The sequence below is a fragment of the Phaseolus vulgaris genome, chromosome 7 (genome assembly GCF_051622355.1).
Source record: "Phaseolus vulgaris cultivar YP4 chromosome 7, ASM5162235v1, whole genome shotgun sequence".
In the NCBI taxonomy this organism is placed as follows: Eukaryota; Viridiplantae; Streptophyta; class Magnoliopsida; order Fabales; family Fabaceae; genus Phaseolus; species Phaseolus vulgaris.
Window position 1 is genome coordinate 7,240,666 of NC_143504.1, and position 17,547 is coordinate 7,258,212.

Consider the following 17,547-nt stretch of genomic DNA (forward strand, 5'->3'; position numbering starts at 1 on the left):
GATATTTAGAAGATATTTTATAATAAAAAATATTATATATAAAGTAAATTGTACAACAAATTTATTTATAAAGAAGAGAAAATATATAGAATAAAATATGAAATATCATAATGTGATAATTGTGATGGAAAAATAATAAAAATAAAATGTGTTATTACATATTATTGCATGAATGACAAAACAAAAAGGAATACCAAAAAGGGAAAACACCACCATCATAGGTGGTTTTCTCCTCAAATCTTTGCATATGAAGAGGATGAGAGAAATCACTCTCCATGTAGATCCACTCTCCCCCTTCCCTGCACATCCCTTAATCCAAATCATGGATATCCATTCACATCCTTCCTCTTGAAGAGTACAACCCTTGAAGCAAACAGAACCATAATGATGAAGACCGGAATGAAACAATCATATTATAATTATATACAATTTCACATATACATATATCATCCACATTATCAATATCATATGTTCTCAATCAAATAATTATAAAAAAAATTATACTTGATTTATTATTTAAGACTATAAATAAAAAATTAACTATATCTTCAATAATGATATTAGGAACTAACTATGTTCCATTATGAGCCTAACATGAAAGTTTTTATATATATAAAAAAAAACTATGTTCCATTATTGACTAATACTTGGCCCATGAAAAAGAGTATTGAAATTCATCTAAAATCTACTGTTAGGACAACTCATTGCACCTACTCCACAAAATCCTCATTTAGCTTCTTCTTACTACCTCATATATGAAATATATGTGATTTAATTTATTAGTGAAGGTAGAATATCTTCTCTTTACTGAGTTTTTGTACATATATATTATTATGATCACAATAAAAAGCCCATTTGGTGGCAAAGAGGTTTATCCAAACTCAGCCACACTTTGCAAAATCTTTGTTTTCACCCAACTAAGAGTGATTATTCTCTCTTTGTTAAGTTCTCGAAAAATTATGCCTTATTTGTGCTTATATATGTTGACAATCTCATCAGCACACGGTCATCATCTCAGGATGTTAGTCTTCTTATATCCATGTCGAGTTCGAGTTTTGATATAAAAGATCTAGAACCTCTTCATTAGTTTCTTGGCATATAGGTTTCAAGAACCTAAGATGGAAATATGGATATGCCTCAAGCCAAGTACATCAAATACCTCCTAAGTTGCATCGACATGCTTCATTCCAATCCTCAGCCTACCCCAATGATCTCTTATTTACAATTCATCAACATGCCTCTACAACTTTTCAATATCCCATGTTATACCTCTCTGTTGTAGGTGCCCTGTAATATATTCTTATCACTAGACCGAAACTCTCATATGCAGTTAACAAGGTTTGTCAATTCATGCATAATCCTCAGGATCATCATTGGAAATCAATGAAAGGTATTATGAGATACCTTGTAGTAACCATTGATCAAGTTTGTTCATATGTCGAAACTCAACCTCCTCCTTATTGGATTCAGTGATGAAGATTGGGGAGCATGTGTAGATGATTGAAAATCCACAAAAGAGATATTATGTTTACATTGAATCTAACATTGTCTCCTGATATTCTCATAAACAGAAATTTGTTTCTAGGAGTAGTATGAACGTTGAATATCAAAGTATTGCAATTGTTGTTACGAAGATTATTTGGTTATCTTCATTGTTATTGGAGCTTCGAATACCAACTACAATTCCTAAAATATTATTGGACAATTTAGGAATTGTTTTGCTCAATGACAATCCTATTATACATTCGAGAACAAAACATTTTGGGTTGAATTTACACTTTGTTTATTACTGCATGCAAAACAAATTTGTCATCCTAGTTCATCTGCCTACACACTACGAAGTTGAAGATCTATTGACAAAGTCTATCTTAGATAATTTTTTCATAAAGTTTAAGATAAATTTATGGTTGTAACAAATTCAACCATCAGTTTTCAGAATGATAGACACATCATCAGTTTACAGAATAATGTTAGACACATTAGTCATTGTTAATGTATGCATGGATTCATGAGTCTTGTTAATTGGATTTTTTTTTATCTTTTTAACTAATATCTATTATAATATTATAATTAGATCTTTATAATTAGGAGTCTATCATAACTAATTTCCATCTTATCTCTTTAATTTTGTCATGTAAATTATTATGTTGATAAAACATCTTTTTATAATCGAGACATTGATCCCATCATAGTTTGATAGACATTTGTTATTATATCACGTATTTTTTAATTATAAAAATAAAATATTATTAATATTTTTTATTTTATTACGTCATTGTAGGATCAACAAATAATTTTTTAATACAGAATCTCTCAAGCTTAAACATGAACACAAAGTGTAATAAGCTAGACATTGAAAATATTCTATCAACACATAATCTCTCATACTTAAACGCAGGTAAAGTCTATTAATATTTTTTTTTTCTAAAATCCTTGGGAATTGATTGAAAGTTGTAATTCTCAGTGCATTTCCTAAAAGCAATATACTTTGTAATCTCCTCTGCAATTTCTTTTGTGTTAAAAAGTTTGTCTTGAGAGACTCTATAAAAAAGTATAATTTTCTATAACACAGTATAAATTTAAAAAACAATTGTATGCATTTATAATATAAAAAAGTTTAAATCTTCAACGAAACAAATATTTACATGTAGCAGCTTAAAATTCAAATTATACATAATGATTAAATGATATTGCAGTTTTTTTTATTAATTCATTTAAATATTTCTTTAAAAACAAAATAATGACAGTCAACAACGAACATCAACTCTCATAAAATATAATTAAATTTTTTGTTTGTTTGTTTAAAATGTTACTTAATTCGATGATAGAGTAAATATAAAAGAGAAAGACTATTTTTAAGAGATATTTATAATTTATTAATTTAAAACTTTGGTAAATTTTTGCCCAACAAAATGAAAGGTGAAAGATGAATGGGTGAGGGAGCGTGGTGTGAGAGGCGCGTGGGAAATGTGTTGAAGGAATAATAATGTGTTGTACTTGTGAGAATGAAAATGAATGGGTGTTTGTGTTTTGAACCAATTCTAAAAGTGCACACATTCAGTTCAATCCACTACAGTGAAAAAGTCCCCCAAGCCAAGTGGACCAATCAAAAGACGCGGTCATGCTAGCTTTCTATAAGGCCCGGTTACTTTAACGAATCTCCAATCTATTATAAATTCCCGTTTATGTTTCTTACCGACACCAACCAGTTCCTCCTAACACTTGCTTCTCTGTTTGTTTCCCTCCCACACACAATCGGGCAAAACATTATAATAAATAAATAAGCAAAAAATTTGTCACCTATAAAAAATTGAGAACAAATTTTGTTAGTTACGATAATTTTATCTCACCTAAATAAAATCATTTTTATAAAGAAATTTCTAATCTCTTTACCAAACTATTTTAATTATTCTCCTCTTGTGTTTAATGATCGTGTCCTACGTTCTTTTCTCTCGTTTTAAACCTTTATGAGAGAATACTCGGAAATATTATTATTATAATTATTATTCCTTTTACTGTAGTATGTGGTTTGACTCAGATTATGATTGAAATTAATTTTTATGTAAAACAGTTATACTCAATTTAAATTTTTTAAATAAAAAATTAACCGTTAACAACTAGAGTATCTTAAAGTAATTTGTAAAGAGTATATGCTTTTTAAAATTTTGACCTAAAACTTAAATTTGAGTGATGAGTGTTAAAGTATGTGCAGCATAGTTTTGAAGTTAAGGTCTTTCTCTGAACCTTGATAGCTCCACCTCATGTCAAACAGAGACTTCAACATTCGCTCCTCTTTCCAAATGCAATCCTTATTCTTCACAAAACTACAAAATAAAAACATGGATAATGATATATTAATAACCCATATTTTTTAATATTATTATTTTAATATTTTTTATATTATTTAATTATAAATTTATCTTTTATTATATATATTTGTATTTAAATTCATCACATTAAAAATTATATACAATTCTTATGGTTGTCAAAGTATCATTTTTCTAAAAATAGAGTACACTTTTCTTCAACCACCTATTAGCCATAGTCAACATCATCTTTCATAACTCAAAAATATAATATAACATCAAAATATTATATTATTATATAGTTGCTTCATGAAATATGTAAATAGAATAGTTAGATAATTTATTTTAATAAAACTTTTATCTCTTTGTGAAATATGAAATATGCAAAATATATCATCCAATCACATAACATTTAAAAGTTTACAAATGAATTGATTATAACTAGTACTTATTGTTCATTTTGATAAATGTTAGATTTGCTTATTACAAACACTTAAAGTTACATGAATCTAATCAAATATATGTCCAAGAAAGTTGTAATCATTTAGAGTTTACAAAATGATAAATTTTCAGAATATTTAATTAAATTTTATAACCTATAGAAAAGACACAAAAAGGTAGCTAAATGAAAATTACAATTGTTGTCAAAACGGCTTGAGCCCAGGAAAATACGCTAAACTTAGGATTTTGGCGCTAAAAAGATTTGGAGTCCGAAAACATCCTAAAAATTGCAGTTCAATATGCTTAAGTGTAGGGAAATTGCACTAGGCGGATTTGGGACTGAAACCACCCCGAAACAAACACTACATCTAAATTTGCTTAAACGTAAGGAAAAAATGTTGAGCAAATTTAAGGTCGATAGTACCCTCAAATCAACAATTTTAATCTACTTAGGTGCAGGAAAAATATGTTAAGCGAATTTGAGATGCGTTGAGCGAATTAGGCATTCACTCAAACCCAAATCTTAGGTGTTATGCAAATTTGGGGCAAAGAATACCCAAAATTCTACACTTCAATCTGTCACTACAAGAAAATCATTAAATAGAAACCAATTTTAGAGACAAAAATAATTAATTGTTATAATGACTAAATTAGAGACCATTTAAAAAACTAAAAAAATTATTGGTTTCTAAATTAGTTTCTATTATTGATAAATAGTTTCTAATTTGGTAGTTAAACATTGGTAGCTAATTAGATACCAATTTAGAAACTATTTATCAATAATATAAACTAATTTAGAAACCAATAATTTTTTTAGTTTTTTAAATGGTCTCTAATTTAGTCACTATAGCAACTAATTATTTTTTGTCTCTAAAATTGGTTTCTATTTAATGATTTTCTTGTAGTGCAGTGAGGATAAAAAATAATTGCCATATAAATAAAAATAATTAAGGAAAAGATACACAAATTAAAATTTTATGTAAAGATGTTTTCCTTTTGAAGTATTATTAATAAAAAATAAGATTTGTTGATATCAGTTGCATGTATAAAAAAAATACATGAAAAATAAATAGTTAATACAAATCAATAATATTATATATACAATCAATCAATGTACTTAAATAAAATAATTTTTTATTGATTTAAATTTTTCTTGAACTATTTTTATAAAAATGTTAACATTTTTAATTTAAAGATTTTCATATAATAAATAATATATAAAAAAATACATAATTATATTAATTTTGACATTATATTGTATATGGTCAATTTCGACATTCATGACCGATGTCGTCATTTATGACCGATCCCACGTCAATATTTATGAAAGAAATATTTACAAGAATAAGTACACTTCGAATAATCAAGTCTAACCATTGTTTAAGATGATCCTTTAAGCATAACTTATGTGTATGAAATTTTCTCTAATACCAATATTAACACATAGACTCTTCCTTAACTCTATAAATACACTCTAAGACAAGACAAATATACGTATTTAATAACATTATTACTTTCAACAACAAAATACTGAATACCAACTTTGACAGAGAATAACCTTTTACACGTTCTCTCTCCTAACTAAAATCAAAGACTAAGATATTTCAAATATTTACATCACATCCAGAAATATCATAATGGCCGAAATGAGACATTCATCACATACAACAATATACATGGTTTATTCTAACTAATTAATTAATTAATTAAATTATTTAAAATAATCAATTATTTAATACAGTTATTTACAAACAAATTATTAGCATATTAATTCTTTCATGCGCCTTTTATTTTGCTTTAGCTAAAAAAGTATCATTAGCCTAAATAAATAAAATCTTCCGTATAAATTATCACTATTCAATTTTTATGAATACAAAAATATGCACTCACGTGTGTCGTAGAGCACACTATATTTTTAATTCGCCACATATAATTATTAATTTGTAAGAAAGAAATAATTCTTATGAGACTCAGTGAATAATTTATTGGCAAATTTAGAAGAATAGACAAAACTATTAATTCACAATAAACTGCAAAAAGAATAAAGAAAAATAGTAATTGAATTCGCAATGGCAACGGTAAGAAATTAGGAGGGTATTAATGTCATTAAATGTTGTTACGAGGGACAATAATGTAAAAGTTAGTTACCGTTGAAACCCATTTCGTTCATTTAAAGTTGTGGCTTTTGCTTATACGTACTTGAAAAGTGATCAACAAATCAAAAAATTACAGAGAAAGCAAGAGTGAATTCTCAGAGAAAGAAGCAGTTTATCCAGAAATCAAAGAAAGGAGTTATTTGTAAGTTTTCCTTTTCGCTTTGTTGTAGGAAGGTTTATTTATCTTCTTCTCCGTAGTGTGAAGGAAGATCTTGTTTCATTTGTTTTTCTCCGGTCAGGTTAGAAGAAGGAAACGTGAGGTTTTTTTTGGATTTTTGAAATCTTGGGTTGGGAAATTTGAAATCTTGAATGGGGTTTTCTAGTTCTTTTAGTTGATCGTATGTTTTCAGGCCTTGTCTGGTTCCATTCGATTGAGCATTTGCATCCAACAATCACTTGAAATATAGGGATTCAGTTTAAGGACCTTAACGGAGCATATTAGGGTTTTTTTTATTTTATTTGGAGAGTTTTTTAATCTTACCTTTGTGCTTTATCCAGTTTGATGAGATGAAATGAAAGAACTAGTGAAAAATTGAGATTTTGGATGAGTAGGTTGTTGATTTTTCTCTGAAAATAGAGACAGAAATTTGGTGTAAGAATTTTGTAGGATGGTTTAACCTACTAACAATAATATATGCAGGACGTTCGTTTGAACATTGACAACATTAACAAAAATGGCAGCAAGAAATGGTCGGTTGCTTCAAAACCAAAACCTCATCAATGTCCATGTTCATGGTATATGGTTCTTTTGGTTTAAATTTCTTCAATCATTAATTGGTTTTCTGGTAGTTTTTTGTTTTTACTGTGCCTAGGCTAATTCATAATATACTGGCGCAGGAGCAGGATCTGTTTCTGGGAAGGCAGATTTACCAGGACAGAGGAAAGGTAGAGTTGGGGGAAGAAAACCACTTGGAGATCTATCCAATGCAGGGAACCTCATAAACCAATTTGATGGAAAGAAAGCCCTAGATGGTTCTTTGAACATAGGCAAACCCTCTGTTAATAAGGCACCGAAATTGCAGAAGTCAAAGAATCTTGAAACTGACAAAAGAATTGGCAACAAAGCTTCTGGGAAATCACTTACTGGTAGTAGGAAAGCACTTTCTGACATTTCAAACTCGGGGAAGCCACAAGTTCCTGAGAATAAAGATAAACACACACTGAAACCTTGTTCGCTGATAGAGGAATCTCTTCCTCCCAGTGCAATTGCTGAAGAATGGATCTTGCACGATCATAAGAAATGTATAAAATCACAGCTTGAAAATGAAGACGTGCATCAATTTTTCAAGACTGTTGGACTTGAGGATGGTAATTGTTATTGCATTTATTATGTTTTTAATCTGGTGCATATTGTCTCTTAACTTGGGCCACTTGTTTTAATTATTGTTTTGCTAGTTGAACTTTGTGAATGGTAATGTTGTTCATTTTAGCTGGTAGTTGCTTTTTACTTATTCATTGATTTATGATCAGATGCAGATGATCACATGGCAATGTCCTTTGAACTGTCTGCAATAAGTAAACTGAAGGTTTGTTTTTGCAGTTCCTCGTGTTTCTCCTGGTCTTCTGTATCCTCCCTCCTTCTAACTTATTATTTCTCCATTCTTTCAGTCTGAAAGTGCATACTTTGAATTGGAGGAGATACCTGAATGGTTGCCTGAAAGGCAGTCTCTATCTGCTCTGTGTGGCTCCCCAACAAACTGCAAGACTCCAGGCTTATCAACTTACCGTACAATGTGGAGTGACTCTACTGTCAATTTCAAGTTGATCGAGACACCAAAATTGTCCAAAGATTGATTTCTCTTGCAACAACTTAAGACTTCATATGAGTAGGTATTTTTGCCACAGATGGTGTTGGCAATGATAGTAGTATTTTTTTGTTCATCTTAGATATTCTGTGCCTCACTTGTGTGATTGTGGCATTGTTTTAGTAGACATGTTCATATCTGTACTGTGTTGAAAAAAAATCATTGTGCTCCCACAATGAATGTTTTTCTTAGAGATCGGTTAAATGTTGAAATTCTTATTCTTATGCGCGCCTCTTTTTCGTGTTTTTTATAACGTACTGTTTGGTTAACACATGGTCATGAATCACTATGCATTTTCTGCATGAAGTGTGTGTAATTCAACAATTGTCAAATCCACTGAAATGTATAATAACCACATCTTACTAGGTAACTCTCTCATGCTCACAAAGGTGGTAACAGATTTAGCAGTTTTAACTTGTTAAGGATTCTGATATATTGACACATACACTTCACTTTAAAAATTAATATTTTATTTATTTTTACTTTTATTTTTTAATTTAAAAATATTATTATATTATTGTAAAAAGTGTCAAATGCATGTTATTTACTTTTCATAGTGTCAACAAAACTTTTCTCTAAAAATATCCAATATAAGTTTCACATTTTCTTAGCTACGAAACATACATGTTGTTGCCAGCAGATTGTAGGATGAAACCAAAATTCATTTGTAATTTGAACATATTTAAAAACATTAGTTTACATGGTACTGAATCAATTATATCAAATGCTTCGTTACAGCGCTAGCTTATGGTACAACCTAAACCTACGTAGAGTAATTCTGACAGGAAGACGGAAATGAGTTAGTAATTTTTAAATATTGCAGCACATACAGAAGAAAACCCTAAACAGAATCACATTATATCACAAAATAATGATGATGATTATAGCAACATATTAGCAACAGTATCTGGTCTGTTGGAACATTTTTCATCTTGTTCTTTGGTTTCACGTATAACAGTAGCTATTAGGATAAACTTTCCTTATAAATCATTTTCGGTTGTGATGTTCTGTTTTGGTTTCCCTCCTGAAACAGGTTTCATATATTTAGCATCTCTAAATAATACTATCAGTATACCTCTCAAGGTCATGCAGTATTTTATTTTTTATTTTTTTTAAGTTTATACTAAGCTATTGCATCTTTACTATCCATTCATCTACAAATATGAAATATGCAGAATCTACATAGGTAAAAGAAATGTAATAAGGTGATATTTAGGGCATAGATAAATAAAAGGTGGAGTTTAGCTTAAATCTATGATGGATGTGAATTATAATCTCTTATGGCCACATTCATTTAGACAATCGCATCATGCATCCTGAGGTGGTGACGTATTATAGGTTTATAGAAGTGAAATATTTGTTTCTCTTTCACTGAACAATAACATAAAATCTCAACTCTCAAATCACTCCATTTATTTACCAATCATGAGGTGGTGAGGTATTATCAATTTATGTCCCAATCATGAGGTGGTGAGGTATTATCGTTTATAGAACTGAAATAATTGTTTCTCTTTCACAGAACAAGATGAAATCTCAACTCTCAAACCACTCAATTTCACTTAATTTAATCACTCGTTCCTTTATGTTTTATGATGTTAATATTTTGTTTTATGATGTGAAGAATACTGAGTTCCTGTTCCTTTATGTTTTATGATGTGAAGAATACTGAGTTCCTGTTCCTTTATGTTTTATGATGTTAATATTTTGTTTTATGATGTGAAGAATACCGAGTTCCTGTTCCTTTGTTTTCCTTTGTTTTATGATGTGAAAAATTCCTTTGTTTTATGATTTGAAGAATTCCTGTTTTATGACGTGAAGAATACGGAGTTCCTTTTTTTATGATGTGAATAATAATACCGAATCCCGATTTCCAGATCTGGTTTAAATTTATCATGTTTTTACATTTTCCTGAATAAGATAAAAATTTAATTGATTTCTTTTGTTCATATGTCCCTAGTTTTATTTTAATTTAGAATTGTTTCATATTTCCCAAGTTTTATTTTCAATAAATGATCTTCTGTTTCATTTGTCCCTAATTTTTAGAATAATTATATTGATAAGGCATTCTTATAAAGTTGTACGCAAATGGCGAAAATTAACATAGTATACACAATATAACCCAACAAATTATTAATAGAAGTAGAAAACTTAAATTTCCACGTTTGAGTATACCTTTGAAAGTAAAACATTTAAACTGAAATAGAGGGTGTGCCAGGCCAATGCAATAGTGCAAAGCATAGGCGACACGTAAACATCCCAATAGCAAGCTATTGATTGGACATTTCCCATCAAAAAATTAATTTAATATCGTGTGGACCATTGGCCCACATATCAGATATTAAACTGATAAGAACAGATACTACACTTGATCTTAGCCAAAAGGCCGAGAAAGGTATGATTTGGAATGCATTGCAAGTTTTAATTTATAGTAATATATGAACTTTGGGCGCTTTCTCTCAGGCGATGTGGGAGTTAGTAATGGGTAATTTGTGTTCCGAGTTCCTGATAAAAGAAAATATATTTATATCTGAAGTGCTTATATGATGTTATTGGGAGGGATTCATTGTGTTAAATCATCAAACTTTCCATACAGAAATTCATGGTCAATCTTGAATGCTCCACTCTTCATACCGATCCAAACACCCATAACAATATTCTGCCACCACCAGATAATGCGCTGAGTGGTTGAAGAATAAGAGACTGACTACATACGCAAAATTCACAACCCAATATTGATTCAAGAAGTTACCGATTCATTGGTCCCTTAGTCATTATATTACATTTGTTTTACCCTATCCTATGTTGATTCTGCATATTTTGTATCTGTAAATGATATTCAGCCAAGAAAAGTAAACCATGTGAAGGTGAAAATAGAGTTGCAAGAGTAGAGTTTAACACTGCAAACAAGACGAAAGGTATATATTGCTGAAGGGTTGGAACTGCTTGCATGTATTGCTATGCTTTTGTGATTTAATATAATTTTCAATGCCCTTTAGGTATGTTTAAGGCACAAATGTGAATCGGAGTAGTTGGTTAAAGTAAATTTTGCAGCATTTGTATATGATGTACTGTTTAAAAATCTCTAGAACATTGATATGAGAATCAGCACCTAGGTAGAGCATAACTGAAGGGCTGAGTCAAAAATAGAGTGGAACAACATATGCAAGTACTATGGAACAGTACACAGAGCAGTGAGGAACAAGAAAACATTTGATGTTCTTTAATTGATTATGTTACCATGTAATATACCTAGCACACACTGTTGTGAGTTATGGAAGAAATCACCTTTTATGAGCGAATGCTATGTACTTTCAAATAGCATACCATACCATTCTAATTCTAGTTTTACAGTCTAACGGTGGTTATAGTAGCAGCAATCCCTAATGAAACTATCACCATGTTAAGTTTTGTGAAAGATCAACTAATTTTTCACATTAACTTTCAAATTTGTAGACCTGTTAGAACCTTTGTAAGTACGAGTACTATTGTTGCAGCTAGAGTTAGCAATTGTTTTGGCAAGTGCAATGATACACTTCATGGCAGAAATGTATTATGACCGTAATTGAAGGGTGGGCACTGAAATAACCAAATATTAGCAACAACTTGTTGGGAAATGCTCGTGTGTTTTTCTCCTTTTGAATTCAAAATAGCCACTGACCGAAAATGTAAAATCTGCCTAAAAGTATAATAGAATTTTAGTGCAAAAGATCATGCGACTCGCAGGCCACTTAATCTTTCACTATAAAAATAATGGAAATACAAAATAACAATTATATTGTGTGGATAAAACTCTTCTAAATTAACTCACTATCTTTCTCCCGTAGAAACTTTATATGAGGCTCTCTATTTGTTGTCTCTATGAAGAGGTTCTTCTCATTTCTTGGTCTCTATTGTGGTTCTTTAAGAGTAAAGGAAAATTCACTTGGTGCAATCTACTGCACCAATGGTAACAGCCAGTAGTATGAATTGATCTTGCCAAGTTGAATTACACTACGACTTTTGTAATAGGGAACACTTTCTTAACACTGGCCTAACTCTAATATAGGAACCTTTAGTGGTTACAATTTACTCCCTTTCTGTGGTGTCGGGGATGTCAGTGTTAGATGTCCAACACTCAACACTTCCAGTAAGAGATAAAGTTGGAAATTCATTTTTTAACATTTTTTGGACTGTGTCAGTCCCATCTTGATTTTGATTGTGATAAAGTTTACTCACATTAAAATAGAATACATGATCAAGAAGTAAGATAGTTGATCAGAGTTCATCCTAGGCCATCGTGTTACAATTTCACCAAACTAATCACAGTATACATAGCAAAATGATCCGTTTTACGTAAGATTTACAAACAAAGTAATCACTTTTGTACACTGTATTACAGGATTGTAATGCATTTATGTAGCTCACCAGCTGAAGCTAACGGACTCAAAATGTAGGTCATCTGTGGAACAAGAAGTGCAAATTGATGCTACTTCATGTCTCATTTTTCTTGGGCCACTAACAAGAACTCCAATGCTTGATCCAGTGCAGCCAGAGAGTATTTCTGGCAAAGAATGAAAAATTTACTGTTTAAGGTTTTACTTGAACATCCATAGTAGATAGAAACTTGTGCCAACAAGTAAAAATCTCATAATTTTAGTAGCATATCTTTCAACAAGCATTACTTGTTATATCACTAAATTTTTGGTTTGATGTCATTTAACTAAAAAAGATTCAATATAAATATATTTAACTAAGCTTGAGGAAATGTAACTAACTAATTTGAAAAAAAATGGGAAAACATAATAAAATAATCTTACTTTTTATGTCTGGTTTTTCTCCATAATGTACTTTAGCTGTTTCGACTAGGGATTGGAGGGGAAGACTTCCTAATTCTTTGTCAGCATTGTAGTATCCTGAACCCGGTGAAGTTGATTGATCTGATGTGTAAATGTTCTTAATCTGCCCCAAATCCTTGTTCTGTTTCTTGTTCCATAGGAAAGCAGATGTTGCTACAATGGCGATAGATATGCATATGAATAACATGCTTAGACTAGACCTTGAGAAATTAGGGTATATCAGGTTTGTATTATAGTCAATTGGATATATGTAATATCTAGTTAGGATGCCAATAAGTAGAAGGAATAATATAAAGGAGGATGAGATGATAATGCTAAGATAGAGCCAACTGTATTTTCCTAAAACTTCAGAAACTGGCTCATCTAATAGATTTGCCTTGAACCATGATGTTTGAGTAAGCCTTTTGTCATTCATGTCTGGCTGTTTTTCTCTAGTTACATAGGCTTCAATCTGGAGCTGCAAGCGTGAGATATCGAAGGTGGTGCTGGTGGCAGAAACTGGGAGGATGAGGTCTATCATGGTAAGATCAATAGACTTCTTGAAGGCACATAGAAGAAGAACTCTTGGAGTTTTTCCACCTTCAGTGTTGGCCTTAAAGACCAGTGAACGGATTATGGAAATGAAAGGAGTAATGCCACTTCCTCCACTTATCAACACAAGCAACTCATGCCTGCATGCATGGAAGTTTTTATCAAGTCCTACCCCGTGAAGTTTTATCTAACACAAAAACATTTATCTATATTGAATACCATTCTTTGATTTTGAAATCTTCCCAAGAATTGAATTCATTAAAAAAAATACAGTGGAACGGTTCCACTAGCAAGTCTCTAGTACCTTGAGTAAGAGGTTGAATCATGTCCATAGGGTCCTTCAATGGAGACATCAAGGTGGGATAATGGGGACGAAGATGATAGCTTCTGGTACAAAGTATTGGACCAGGTTCCTGAACTTCTGATGACAACGCTTAAGGTGTCAGGATCAGTATCACTGCAGGAGGTGATTGTAAAAGGGTGCCACTGCAACTTGGAAATACCAGGAACATTAATGAAAATGGTGCTTGTAGGGGCATAGCTCAGTCCTGTTGTAGCAAAATGAGATAGAAATAAAAAAATTGGAACTTAAAGTAGAATCAGATACACATTTCATAAAGAACTTCTCAGAGCCTTTCATTCACCTAGGTTCTTGGAGAAATTTAATTCAACAGCTTCACAAGGCAAAACTCGGGCAGAAACCAACCGAATTTTCTTCTGAGACTGTAGGAATCTCAAGTATCGGTCGATCATGAATAGGTAAAACCCTGGAAGCACTAAGCAAGAGTAGGAAAATCCCAAATGTAGCACATAGAAGACTACAAAGACAATGTAGAGGTAATGAGTGTAGAAGAAAAGCTCAAAAGCCTTTCGCCTTATGGAAGGTAAGGTAGCAGCCCACATGATTAATCCAGCAAGTAGAGAAACTTCTCCAGCCACATTTGACACTCCTACTTTGTTCCATTTGAATATCTGCATGAAAGTTTGTGGACTGTCAGTTACATAGCTTGAAGGATGTCTCAGTAATTTATGATTGGAAGATGACCAAAAGGGCATGGACTTTGAACAGGTTGGTCATTTGCAAATTTTAAAGTACTTGTGAGGTAGTTAGTATATAAGGTTCTCTATTATTTATTACCTCTAAGATTTGGTGTGTCTTGTACCAAAAAATGATATAACCTAGACCATGGGCTGTGAAGAGGAGCATTGCAGTGTGTCCTAGCCATATATGATACTTGATGCTTCCCTCCGAAGTTAGGCCAATGAACCTCAAAATTGAAGACCCTCTTGAGACTGGAAAGAACAATAAAACCAAGCAAATATTCCCAACAAGGCCTAAAGCAAGGGATGAATATTCCAGCTTGATTTCCCACCTGTGCAACAAGAACTATTCTGTTACTGGGAAATACATTAATATTACCTGATTTTTACAGCAAATAACTCATTTGTTGTGATTTGAAAATTCATGTCAAATTAAGAGTGGTGGGTTATTCTCTCACACTTGGTCTCTCTCCTTCGCTGCGTCTTTTGCGGCGCTTGCAAACAGGGAATGTAAGTAGGAGAAGAAGGTCCAAATCAAGAGTAAAACAAACATGATGGCGAAAGAGAGCTCTGTCATGGTGATTATCCCAAGAGGACCTTTTGTAAGCAATGGTCTTTTCCATGATGCCAATCCTAAGAATCTCCCTCCCTTGCTAAAAAATAGAAATTACCAAAATCAGTGAATTTTGAATAAGAAAGTGATGAAAAGACTGAGGTATGAAATAATGTACCTTTCAGTATTGTGATTAGAACGTTTTTGCTCCAAATGAAGGTATACACTCGTCAAAGTGGCAATTAATAGGATTGGAAATGTGTATATCAGTATGATTGTCCCTGTGCAAAGTCAAAGGGTGGATCAAATAAATTAATAATGCAAATTATTTATACCAAATAAATAAAAATAGATCTCTGTTCATATTTCTTCTCATCCACCGGGTTCACTAAATAACATAAATACCAACCAATTCCTCTCATTGCACACAAAATATTTGGTGAATAATATGATTGAAGAACTTGAAAATAACTCATTTTTCTAATAATTATTAAACATATGTATCATTTCATTCATTCCCCCCTAAAATAAGAAACAATATACAAAAATTAAAAAAAAAATATATATATATATATATATATATATTATTCTCACACTACTTATCTCATTGTATACTTTTTTTCTCTTCATATCTTTCTTTTGGTTGTAAACATTCTTGTGAAATTTAAATTTAAATTATATTATTATCCAAAATTTCATTACTTCACATCATACTATTAAATATCAAACTTTAAATCTAGATAAATTTTATAAAAGATGAGAATTCTCTAACAATATTAATCAAGCTTTTCTAATAAGTCTTACTATAGTTAATATGAAAGATTTTTCCCAATTAACTAGCATAAGTTAATCTAAATTTATGGAAAATTGAATGTTATTTTAATTTTAATGAAAAATACTCTTTGTGTGTAGTTGAGAAAGTGAAGATGGAAGAAAGTTGAAAGGCAGTGTGATAGTGACAAACCTTGTTTACCAAAGTATATTGAATCTGTCTTTGCTTCAATGTGTGGAAACCATTGTAGATAGAAGAAGTTGGTAGGCCTCAGAATCCAAACCATTACATACCCAACAAAGATGAACAATGAGAACCACCATATCCCCTTCTGCAAATACTTCTTCATCTTCCCAGAAACACCTCCACTCATCTCTGACTCTGAATTCATGCTTCTTCTATCTCTCTCTTGCGCTTAAGATGATTCTCTTTTCTCACAAACTTCACTCAACGCACATGCATATATATATTTTTAAAGCTAACATGCATAAGGTGGAATTAAAATACAAAATGATTCCGATTTTAGTCACATGTAAATTATTTCAGTGGTAATATCGTAAAGTCGTGCACACTTGGTGCTTCATCACGTCCACACATGAGAAAATGGAATTTTGTGCTTGAATTTGATCACTTTTGGGGTCTTTGGAATGCAATTGTCAATTGTCAAATTTAAAGCCACACACCATAGAAGCCTAGCTTGTCTTTATGTTAACTTACCGCATAAAAGAGTCCCATGTGGGGTTCAAAGTTGGAATAGTCATGCATGAACACAGTACTTCTAGGAATAACTTTTAGTGGTCAAAAATTTATGGCAAGAGAGTCCTTTTGTATCACACATATCTTGTACTTGAATGAGATGAAATACCTTATGATGAACATTTTAGTAATATTTGTTACTTTAAATGTATTTTAAGTTTTCATTGCCCTTATATTGGTGAGAGATTAAATGTTTAGGTCTATCCAATTAAAACAAACCTGTGTTGCGATTTAAATACATGGGATTGCTTATTTATCAGTTTAAAATACATTGATATTGGAATGTATGTATTATTGAAATTTAAAATAGCCAAAAAAAAGCACCCTATATTTGATGTTAAATGACAAAAATGTCTTTCTTTAGTTTTTAAGTAGGAGTGTGGTGCAGGGAGTAATATTCTCTTTTGGACATATTATTGGATAGGGAATGATAATTTAAAAAATAGATATTTTAAAAAAAATTCAAACTCCATGCTTAAAGAGGGTTTTGTAGATAAATATGGGTATGACTGAAAATCAGTGGGCATGACAAATAGAATGAAGAAGAGAGTGGTTTTTATGGAAACTGAAATAATAAATGAATTTATGGATGAATAGAAGACTATTAAAATAGATATTTGTAGAAATGATGAAATGGATGTGAATAGGTGATACCTCAAATTCTTTTACTGTACTTCCATTTATTAATTTTTTATTTTTGATTAAAATGCAAAATAACATATTTTGTTTCCATTTTCAAAGGGTATTTCTCAAATTCAGATTTTCAATTCCAGAATGTACTGAAATGTGCAAGGGCAATTTTAGAATTTTAAAAATTGATAGGATGCATGTAGAATTAATTGGATGTAAGA

At 31.1% G+C, this 17,547-nt stretch overlaps 2 protein-coding genes and 1 non-coding gene across 3 annotated transcripts; 1 reads left to right on the top strand and 2 right to left on the bottom strand.

Moving 5' to 3' along the window:
• Positions 1-6,411: 6,411 nt before the first annotated feature.
• Positions 6,412-8,432, top strand: LOC137828911 (uncharacterized). Its single transcript, XM_068635663.2, has 5 exons — positions 6,412-6,545; positions 7,044-7,138; positions 7,241-7,711; positions 7,874-7,929; positions 8,012-8,432. The coding sequence occupies exons 2-5, from the start codon at positions 7,078-7,080 to the stop codon at positions 8,195-8,197; spliced, it is 774 nt and encodes a 257-aa protein (XP_068491764.1). The 5' UTR covers positions 6,412-6,545; positions 7,044-7,077; the 3' UTR covers positions 8,198-8,432.
• Positions 8,433-10,409: 1,977 nt separating this feature from the next.
• Positions 10,410-10,604, bottom strand: LOC137830777 (U2 spliceosomal RNA). The gene has a single exon (XR_011084264.2). It is a non-coding gene; the product is annotated as a U2 spliceosomal RNA (small nuclear RNA).
• Positions 10,605-12,397: 1,793 nt separating this feature from the next.
• LOC137827732 (ferric reduction oxidase 2) lies at positions 12,398-16,533 on the bottom strand. The gene is made up of 8 exons (XM_068634022.2): positions 16,133-16,533; positions 15,347-15,449; positions 15,074-15,268; positions 14,713-14,947; positions 14,219-14,546; positions 13,879-14,122; positions 13,005-13,714; positions 12,398-12,748 (listed from the first exon to the last, which is right to left on the bottom strand). The coding sequence occupies exons 1-8, from the start codon at positions 16,329-16,331 to the stop codon at positions 12,609-12,611; spliced, it is 2,154 nt and encodes a 717-aa protein (XP_068490123.1). The 5' UTR covers positions 16,332-16,533; the 3' UTR covers positions 12,398-12,608.
• Positions 16,534-17,547: the final 1,014 nt, after the last annotated feature.

Coding starts and splice junctions, on each gene's coding strand:
- LOC137828911 (XM_068635663.2), top strand. CDS start 7,078: ATGGCAGCAAGAAATGGTCGGTTGCTTCAAAACCAAAACCTCATCAAT. Junction 7,712..7,873: donor GACTGTTGGACTTGAGGATG/GTAATTGTTATT, acceptor ATTTATGATCAG/ATGCAGATGATCACATGGCA. Junction 7,930..8,011: donor CTGCAATAAGTAAACTGAAG/GTTTGTTTTTGC, acceptor CCATTCTTTCAG/TCTGAAAGTGCATACTTTGA.
- LOC137827732 (XM_068634022.2), bottom strand. CDS start 16,331: ATGAATTCAGAGTCAGAGATGAGTGGAGGTGTTTCTGGGAAGATGAAG. Junction 14,123..14,218: donor AAATTTCTCCAAGAACCTAG/GTGAATGAAAGG, acceptor TTGCTACAACAG/GACTGAGCTATGCCCCTACA. Junction 13,715..13,878: donor GATTCAACCTCTTACTCAAG/GTACTAGAGACT, acceptor CCATGCATGCAG/GCATGAGTTGCTTGTGTTGA.